Source organism: Diuraphis noxia, unplaced genomic scaffold (genome assembly GCF_037042655.1).
Source record: "Diuraphis noxia isolate RWA-SAM2 unplaced genomic scaffold, SU_Dnox_SAM2 contig0001, whole genome shotgun sequence".
Classification (NCBI taxonomy): Eukaryota; Metazoa; Arthropoda; class Insecta; order Hemiptera; family Aphididae; genus Diuraphis; species Diuraphis noxia.
Window position 1 is genome coordinate 30207994 of NW_028301711.1, and position 10858 is coordinate 30218851.

The 10858-nt window shown below is 27.2% G+C and overlaps 1 protein-coding gene across 2 annotated transcripts in view; it reads left to right on the top strand.

Moving 5' to 3' along the window:
- The window catches only part of Atg17 (autophagy-related 17), a 38505-nt gene extending 28388 nt beyond the window's left edge, over positions 1 to 10117 (top strand). For both annotated transcript variants that reach the window (XM_015508158.2, XM_015508160.2), the window contains exons 16-21: positions 219 to 358; positions 700 to 745; positions 818 to 867; positions 955 to 1091; positions 8182 to 8249; positions 8400 to 10117. In XM_015508158.2, the coding sequence (XP_015363644.2) occupies positions 219 to 358; positions 700 to 745; positions 818 to 867; positions 955 to 1091; positions 8182 to 8249; positions 8400 to 8534 (576 nt within the window). In that variant the 3' untranslated portion in view covers positions 8535 to 10117. The remainder of the gene's footprint in view (positions 1 to 218; positions 359 to 699; positions 746 to 817; positions 868 to 954; positions 1092 to 8181; positions 8250 to 8399) is intronic.
- Positions 10118 to 10858: the final 741 nt, after the last annotated feature.

A 10858-nucleotide genomic window follows, 5' to 3' on the forward strand; every position in this document is an offset into this window, starting at 1 on the left:
AACAATATTCATTCACTTTAGGTGTATAACCTATTTATAATAAATACAAATATATAAAATACAATTATTTAGCAAATGTACTCATAGTTTTTTATTCTATAGTTAAATATCTGTGAGCTAAGCGGTCCTTCTATCTTATTTTTTTTATTAATTAGTTGTATTAATAAACATAAACATTTGATGTTAATTAATTTAGTTTGACATTTTTTTGTTTTTAGTGTCTATGGGGCGAAAATAAGAAAAATACAGATGATAAAAACAAGTCTTTTAAATATTCAAAAGAAAAAAGTGTAAATGATCTAAGATTAAGTACTTATGTTTCAAAACCAAGATCTAATAGTTTTGCTCTACCAGAATGGTAATTTGAAAATATATTCACATAATTATAATTTATAATATACAATATATACTTCCATTTTGATTTTTTATCCTATTAAAATATTTGTTTTTACTGACATTTTAGAAAATTAATTGTGTAAAATTATTGATTTTTATACTAATTTACATTAAGTATTTGTGCTATTTTGAAATGAATAATTCCATATATCTACTTAGTTAAATTTTAAAATAATGCAAATTTAATGCAATCTAATAAGACCTACATTAGTTTCTATATCATGTAGTATTTTTTTGGTCAGTTTTTATAAACATAATTCAATACACTTATACTAATATCATATTTGAATGTGTTATAAATAGGGATATAGATTCTAGTTCAGCATCAAGCAGCGTTTTTGTGGATTTGGTAAATTTATATTTTATTTTTATTTTTATTTTTATTACAAATTCTTAACATTATTTGATTTATATTATATAGAGTAAAAGTTCAAGTTCTGAATCTGATGAAGGAAAATTTTCTGTCAGCTCGTAAGTATACTATATACATACAAATACATAAACAGTATTCATAAAATGCATTGTTTTTAATATTCTAATCAATATTTCATCATTTAGGTGCAATGTTGGAGACTATGTTTTGGTTGTATGGGACTCTATTCATAGAAACTATGTCGTATATCAAGAAAATAAAAGGAATCTGGTATTTTTACATCCCGACAGCATAGACAACTTATTGTTAAGGCTTGGTTCTGGTAAGTATTTTAATATTATGCTTAATATGTTATATTTATTTCTTTAGAACTAAATTAAAATAATAGATGATGACGATAATTAGTTATCACCAATTAATAGCATCCAGCAAAGATTATAATGAATAATTTATAATTCTACAATGATTATTGTCACATTATTTAACCTTGAATTGGCAAGTGTATAATGAGTTGCAATAAAATTATGAGTTTTCCCAAAAGTTCTGAATGTATCTAAAATTAAATCAAAAAATGGCACGAGCCTTTAAGTTCAATGTTCTGAGTTGTATCTTAGAGGAAACGTTGCCATGATCGCATATTTCATCTTATATAATACATTACTAAGATTTTCGTAAAAATAATCACAAATTAAAAGTTGTTCAAACTTAGTTTTATCGCATGTTTATTTCTAAGTTTTCATAACTTAACAATATTGTTACTAAATTATATTTCAATTTTTTGATAAAGAGAAAATACAAATAAAACATTTTAGAAATAAAAAATCACATTTATTTTGATATTATTAAAACTTAAATATCCATATAAATATAAATTAAAAATGAATGAAATAGACAGACTAGAACTAAGTGTTACTAGTTATGTAATGTCTTAAAACAGGGATACAAAAGTTGAAATATTGGGAATAATATATTTCTCAGAAGCAACATTGAATACACTGCCATCGAAATCTGATAAAAAGTAATATTGATCAAATATTCATCTAATTGGACCTGTTCTTCTTTTCTATTATTTGATTAAAAATTATTCTTCACGTTTTTCAAATCTTTATCTGACAATGGGAGTATGTTTTTTTGCTATATCAATGATAATGAGATAAAAGAGTTTTGTATATTGAACATCAATAAGGAGAGTGCTTAGTATCCATATTAACAACAAATTTTGGATCTTCGAACACCTTGATTTGGTTCATATTACTAAAAGTACTTTTATGTACTTACTTGACAATGTTTTTTTTTAGTAATTTAAGATACAATCAGTTTATTTATTAATATGTGCAATTTTGACAAAGTGTCCTATAGGATATCTTTTTAACAAAAATTACATAATTATGTATAATCATGATATTAATTATTAAATATTTCTCAAAGATTACCTTTATTTATATGTTGCCAGAATATTGTTATTAGTTCTTCAATGTTGAATAGGAACTTGGAAATAAAAAATCACCGCACTAAATAATACTAACCACAAATACAAAATAAAACATTATGTTGGTGTTATCAATTATTAAAATGCAATTCATGAATACATACACACATAGGCGTGTCCACGGGGGATGCAGGGTGTGCACCTGCACCCTCTGCAATTTCAAGTGGCACCATGAATTATTAAGAAAAATTATTCAAAAAAGGGGGCTAGGGCCCATTAGCCTCTTGGGTACGCACCAGGATGCACCCTCTGCGTCAAAGGTCTAGACACGCCTATGCATACACAGAATAACTAAAGGGACACGTCGTCCATTTGAGTTTGAGATGGGTTCTTAATGCTCTTATACATCGTAGATATGTAACACCTGTTGACTAACCAGTGCTGCCGATTTAAAGATAATTCCCACTATTCTATTATTCTAGTAAAACTGTTTTTAAAAACCATAGATGTTATAAAATATTAAAGCTAAAAGGTTTTATAAATAAACTGATGGATGGCGCTACAGATTCTTGGCTAAAATTGATTTATTTTTGGAGAACATTTATGGATCATAAACATCCTGTAGAATGTAATACATTATACCAGGGATGGCCAACCCAAATGATCTTGCGGGCCACTTTGTAAATACGTAACAATCCTGCGGGCCACATATAGGATTGCCAAAATATTAATATTATCACATATATTTAATTTATATAAAAGTATTTAATCAACTCGTTCCTAAGCTTTTTTTATTTTAAAAATGCAATTTGCTATAAGCTAGTGTCTACTCGTATATATTTTTATCAGATTAGATTATTAGTATTTATATAATTTTTTTTTTGTAAATACATATTTGATAAATGTCGCGTGCCGCAAAACTTTCCAAGGCGGGCCGCGGGTTGGCCATCCCTGCATTATACTGTAACCATAGTATCTAAATCCAGCGCTATAGTAGTGGCATATGAAGCTAAGTAAAAAAAAAGCGAAGCGGTCACGACCGTAGTACATTGAACAAGCTAGAGTTTGTCCATTGAATATGTGTAAATTTGTCAATTTTCTTCAGCTATAGTTACAGCGCTAATGAAATGGACAGATCAATTCGTTTGTGGTATCAGATTATACCTTTATTATTTAAAAAAAAATTGGTTGAATAACTCCGAATATATTAACAAAAAAGCTAAATATTTTTGAAGCAAAAAGATATAGTGAATTTTAGTTATATTTTATTAACCGTAACACAACGTACGACATTTAAATCATCAGCTGAGGGCTAAAATTATAGAGTAACATACTATTTAAACCTATTCAAACTGTGTTTTAAGATTAATACCAGACCCTGGACTTGATATACCGTACTGGTATCGACATAGTTTTGGGGAGGGGGTTAGTAGAGGAACTGTCCTGAAATGTTTCGACACCGCCACTCCGCCATCCTTAAGAAGTACGGATTAGGTTAGGTTAGAATTCAAATTTCTTGAAAGCCTCTAATTAGGTAATCGATATCAGCCCAGTATACCTTAGTCCGTGTGCCAAACTAGCCGTCATTGAAATTAATCGAAAGTCCATTGATTATGATGTACACCTATTGATGGCATAGGACCTAACAACCCTTAAAATTGTTATCATTATCATAATTGCTGTTCAACCAACTTTTCATTTTTCAATTTCACAATACAGTATTTTTAATTTTTCAAAGGGCTACAATGCAAAATCTCGCCTGTGTAGAATTCAACATCACAACATAACGCCTCATATATATAATTACTTTATGGCGAAGATGAATTGGATGAGTTATACATAAACAAAAAAATGTACTATAATATTCATGTGTAGTAAACTTACTTATATTACTTAATTATATAATAATTAATATCAGTGGCGTGGCGAACATCTTTCAAACCCTAAGAAAATTATTTATATAATGACTCCCTCCCCCCCCCCCCCATAAAGGTATAATTTTCTGTATACAAATTTTGAATTTTTGTTATAAGCCATCAATAATTTCGTATAAATAATATTATAATAATTAATTATACATTAAATAGTAATAATATAATTAAAAATACTTATCAACCCGGATGACTTTTGAAGCAGTCTTTTATGCAGTAAACATAAACTTTGCTGATATATAAAACTATTATTAGAAAATAGATTTTATAATGCATTAATTATTAATATTATGTCAATGGGAATAACACATGATACACAGCGGCCACGTTACAGCTTATCGCTTTTTATCGCTAAATGCCAATAGTCATCAAAAATCGATAGATACTGCTGCAATGAGAATGACTATAGTGAGTCGGCGAATGCCGCTACCACCATGGCACCATACTACCATAGTAGCTAGGTACTCCATAGCTAGCTCCCACTGCAGTGTGTACGGACCTGAATGCAGGTAAAGTTTCAGGGAACCAAGGGGTACCCCCCCCCCCCCCAGAACAATTTCTAGGGCTAAGGAATTGCATTAGGTAAACGTCGTCCACCACGCCACTGATTAATATCAATAATATTAATAAATTGTTAATTTATATGTTTAATGTAAAGTATTTACCTTAAATACGGGCTACTCTATCTTAAACCATGATTTTAAACTAGACCAATATAATAAATAATGATGCACCAAATGGCCCATGTTGCCGCGGGTTCCCCTAAAAAAAAAAAATGTATATATATAATGATATAGGTAATGATCATGATATTATAACCTTATACCAATGGCGTATTTAAGATTTTGTCAAGAGAGAATATACGTTAGCAAACATTTAATTTTCCCAAGAGGAGAGGGTAGTTCACAATATTATAAATAAGTAACAAATAAGAGACCAAGGTCCAAGTATCTATCCTCCATATTCCTCCGTAAATACACCACTGCCTTATACTATAGCTTTCTATGCATATTAGAAAATGCACTTTTATGTTATTGACTTCAGTCCGCACAACGAAAACCAGGTTATAGACACTGCGTTTATTGGTAAAATCGGGTGACAGTGACTTAAAACGCGGTCTCTAGGGAGGTTTGGCATTCGTTATCACTTAAATAAATCATTATGATTTAATCATATCATTATAATCACACAGAAAAATAAACTAATTTCAAATAACAATATTATAGTTAATTAGTTTTTAATTCACATTAAACTGAATACTTATTCTGTTATTCATATTACCAAGATTTAATATTAATGTATTTAAAATATAAAAAATACTCTAATTGTAATGTACCTACTCAAATGAAACATCATAATAAGTTATATTAGGCTTAGAATAAAATACTTGGTTTAAAGAACAATCACTTTAAAAATGTAGTACCTTACGATATATTTTCTTTATTCAGCATAGAATCAAAATCGTTAAATAAAAATTAAATATAATGTACTACGCAGAATAAAAATGTATACAATATGGGTTATATATGTTAAGGTGTATGACCGCAGTAGGCGAATAGTCACCGGTGTAGGTTGACATATACCAAAAACCGTAGTGAATGTTGACGAAATTGTCTTAAGAGGACGTTTCACCCGCATGTGTTGTCTCCGTCTTACAAGTGCGTAACATTGCAAAAACTGTTTCGCGCGGGAAAGAACCGAGAAAGTTATAGTTATAACTAAGAAACGAAATTTTCACCACATGAAAAGGAGAATTTTGTCTGTGCAATATCGTTTTTATTTTTTTGATATCACTTATATAAAAAAAATTCTTATTGTTTTATAATACATTAATTTTGTGTTTTTTAAGCATGAATAACTTTCTTTGTAGTTCTGATATCGAAAAAATAAAAACGATATTGCACAGACAAAATTCTCCTCTTTATGTGGTGAAAATTTCGTTTCTTAGTTATAACTGTAACTTTCTCGGTTCTTTCCCGCGCGAAACAGTTTGTGCAATGTTAAGCACTTGTAAGACGGAGACAACACATGCGGGTGAAACGTCCTCTTAATGCGTTCATACACCGGTGATCGTTGACATTTACAGTCAGTGTTAGTGTTAGGTAAATGTTGACCACACTTGAAGCACAATGTATGTAAAAGGTATTTTTGATTATTTTGTAAATTAAGATGTTATCTCCCAGCCACAATATGCATTGGAGACGTTTGGATGTTAGTAATGTTATCGCATGAGACAATCTGATTGTCAATCGTTTGCTAGATAATATAATATAAATATACTCTCGTCAGTATCGACGCGGATTCTAAACCGAGCTCAACAGTTTAGTGTAGTACAACGGGCCTTAGTGTAATATTTTATTAATATTATATTCGAATTAAAACTAATAATGGATACAAAAAAATTTAATTGTAAGAATGGGGGAATACTTTGTAACAGTAAATGCCACGATAGTTCACCATGATGTAATAAATAAAACTTAATAAAGCATATTATGCTACCTAAACTTAAGTATTAAAAAATTAATTTGTTCAACTATATTTATGAATTTATTAGCTATCTATTTGATTATATATGTTGTCGTTGTCACACATGTCAACATTCACTAAATAACTATTGCGCATACAAATACTGGTAAATGTCCGCATTGTGAGATATTTGAAATAATTGATAACATTTACCAAAATGATTAGTGAATGTCGACATACGCCAGTGACTGTCAAAATTTACTGCCATGCGGTCATACACCTTAACATTAGTATTAGAGCTTAAGAGGACTCCATACCCGCGTGTGTTGTCTCCGTCTTGCAAACGTATAACATAATATCAAAATCTGTTTAGCGCGGGACAACTTTTCTCCCTCAATATTTATAATACAATTTTCAAAATTTCATAACGCATAGGTAAGAACTTTATCTGTGTCATGGCGTCGTTATTTTTTTGATAGCACAAACCAATAATTTTAAGTAATTTAATGAAAAAATAAATGTATTTTCTTAAGCTTATAACTTTAATTATATTTTTTTTATCAAAAAAATAACGACGCTATGACACAGATAAAGTTCTTACCTATGCGTTGTGGAATTTTAGTAATTCTACTATAAATACAAAGGGAGTAAAGTTGTCACGCGATAAACAGATTTTGGTATGTTATACGTTTGTAAGACGGAGACAACACATGCGGGTGTTGTGTCCTCTTAATAATAAAAGTAGTCGTAAATATATTTTGTGGTCCTGAAAAGAACCGTTTAATGCAACCTGAGAAAATAGTCTTGCAAAAGATCCATTGGACATTGGTCATCGCGTTGTTTTCGTTTTTATAATTATGTTACTATGAGGGATACACGTTGTCAACACTCTATCAGATTACGAATACGGTACAATTTCCAATATTTCATACTGTAGGGATACAGCAACTTGATCAACTGATCAAATGTCTATTCTATTTCTATATTGTTCTGTGAGAAAACTAGCACTACTAGCAGGTGACCGACGCGACTCTAGCGACCATTTCCTATCAGTGGTTCTCATTCATGTAAATATTACTTATATAATATATTACGTAAAATTTATAAGTTTTTAGAAATAATTTTTATACCTAATATCCATGGAAATCTATCAACTAAAAACATGGCAGGAGGGGCTCAATAATATTCAACAGTATTCAATATTATTTTATTTTTGTTAATTTATGAACTTGTAGTTAGGTTAGGTTGGGTTAGCATTAGGTATTCATTATTTGAATAGACCACGTAAAAACCTGTTATAAAACATTTACTTTTAATGTGAATTTGTTTTGACAGTATTACCTAAAATATCATTAAGTATATCTAAATTTTGTTACGATCATTAAAATTTAATTAAAAATACATAAAATAATAAATTAAATGAACTATTATAAACCATCATTTTTAAATACTTCTAAACATTAACTGTATTGGTTATGGGACTAAAGCTGAAATATATTGGCATTTTATATCACATATTTTTAAAACACTAGAATTATGTATATAATATAAGGCTAATATTTAAATATACTCAAATTTATTTATAGATGAAACACCAAAAATACAGCACTTTTCTGCAGAAGTTATACAAAAAGAATACTGTCAAGCAGTAAAGGTAATTGAATTAATACCTATATTTACATAATATATAAATTTTATTCTTAGCAGTGTTAAAAGCTATTAATTTTTTGAAAACATTTTTGAGACAGAAGTTTTTTATTAATGGAAAGAATAATCAAATAATTACAATTCAATTTTTCTACAGGAGGACAATAGATATAAAGTTAAAAAAGGTATGAAATTTTATCGAGTAAAAATACAACTGCTCAAAGGGACAAATCGACGACGAGAAGTATCAACTTCAGATAGTTCATCTGTCTCAATAACCTACGTTCAATAATTGAAAACAAAGGTGTGATACATTTAAATAGTTTATTATCAATTTAATACTGAAACTAATTATTAAGTTTTAACTAAATATTTTGCTTTTCATAAAATAAAATGTATTGTTAGGTTATTTAAGTCAAAAATAAAAACTAAATTGTGTAGTATTGGTCCATTTAATACATAATTGATTAAATTGTTATATTTATATATAATTTTAAAATGTAGCTTTAAGTAACTTATTTTTACAGACATTTTGAAACTTTTTTAAAATATATATGAGAGTAAATAATATTTTTAAATAAAAAATAAAATAAAAATAATTTTCTTAAAATTGACTTGTAGTATTTATGGATTTAACAATTAAAATATTATATTTTAATTACTCAATGATTCTCATTTTGTTCGTATTTTAATTGTAGTTATTATTTTTATCATTTTTTGTTTTTTACTAAGCAATTTATATTTTAAATTGATTCTTAAAAACTTTATTTTTTAATAATTTGTTATTACTCATATTTATTATATAATTATAATTATTATAATATTATTTTTCACTGTATACCTTTTATATGCACTTAGAAAATTCTTATAGAATTGTTGGTATCAAAAATTCAAAAAGTCAAAGATTGTGCAATTGTTGTTATTTTGTAAATACTCGTATATTTAAATTTATTTCATACATATATTACTTTTCTAACATAAAAGGGTAAATATTATATATATATGTTTAGATATATATAATTGATATAATATAATATATATATTTATACTATATACAAATTTTAAAAATCAAGTTATATTATAATTTATAGTGACAATGTGTCTCATGATGATTTATTAATGTTAAGTGGTAGAGTAATACCTAAGTGATAACCATTTACCACATGATTTTAAAGTAGTAATTTTTCAAGGGCCAATGTTTATTTAGGTAGATATAATGTGCAGTTATATGTTTGTAATTTTATATTTTGTACTTACGACCTTAATATATTTAAATATTTTGAACTAACAATTAAAATATTATAAATTAAAACAACTATATAGATTTATATTCAAGTATTTTTTTATGTCCACCTATTTTATGTATAATTGTACCTGCCATTTTCCTTTATATAAATTGTATCTCATAGTTAGAATGTAACATATAAACTTGTAAATGTTATACTTATAAATTGTAATGGAAACTCAATTATATTGATTTCTATTCTATTGAGTTCAAGGGAATTAATTTTATTATGTTGATTTATGTTTAAGGTATTTCGGTTTTTATTTTGTATACTATTATTTTTCATGGCCAAGTGTTAAAATTGACAATCTTCAATCTTACACTAATTTTGTTTTCACCAAAGATAATATAGTCACACTGTAATATTTTGATTTAATTAATTGTTTTTGTGCAATAAATATTTTTGTGTTTCTAATTTGTACATGCTGCCTATGTATATAAAGCTTATATATATATATTATGATTAAAAGTCTATATTGTTAATTTTTATTGTTAAAAAAAATATAATATGTTTATGTAAAAATGTATATTTTATTTTATTGTATTATTGTCATTATAATTCATAATAAATTTGGCTGTGTGTATTTTTAGTAGGTTGTACTTTGTTGTTCCACTATATTACTTAAACAATATACCAACTAAGTTCATGAATAATATTCAAATATCTATTTTAAAGAAATTGCTGCTACTGGTATGATGGTATGAAAGACAAGTGACTGTTATTAACTTAAGCTATCCCCAAATATATCAATGCTTGGGGGAAATTAATTTTGGGATGTGTGATTAGATTTAAAAAAAAAAACAGTCTGAGAGATTTGAAAAATCTTACCAAATTTGAACAACGAAACTAATTCAAACACATTATATCCCTGATAATGCAATAAAGTCTTATAGTTATTACACTCTTCACTATTAACATCAATGTAAAAACTATGGTTACCATTCGTCTGCTATATACAATGTTGTGTGTCATAACTAGAGTTAGGATGTTGATGACTTAAAAAAAACACACAAAAATTTCCTAAAAACTTCAAAAAATGACCTTAAAAATTATCTAATAAACTAATTAAGTAAGTGAAAAAAATGTATTTATAAATAATAATTTTTATTAGAGATATGGGTGTAATAGTAATTTAAAATATGAATTATAAATATATTAAGCATTTAAATAATTTATAAATAAATTTCAATATTAAAAATAAACATTTGCCCAAAAATCTATAATTTGAGAAAAATGCCCCACATTCTACAAAAAGTACAAAAAATGTCCTAAAAGATGAAACAATGACTTTAAAATGTTGAAAAAATTTTTTTTTCTTTATTTGAAAATA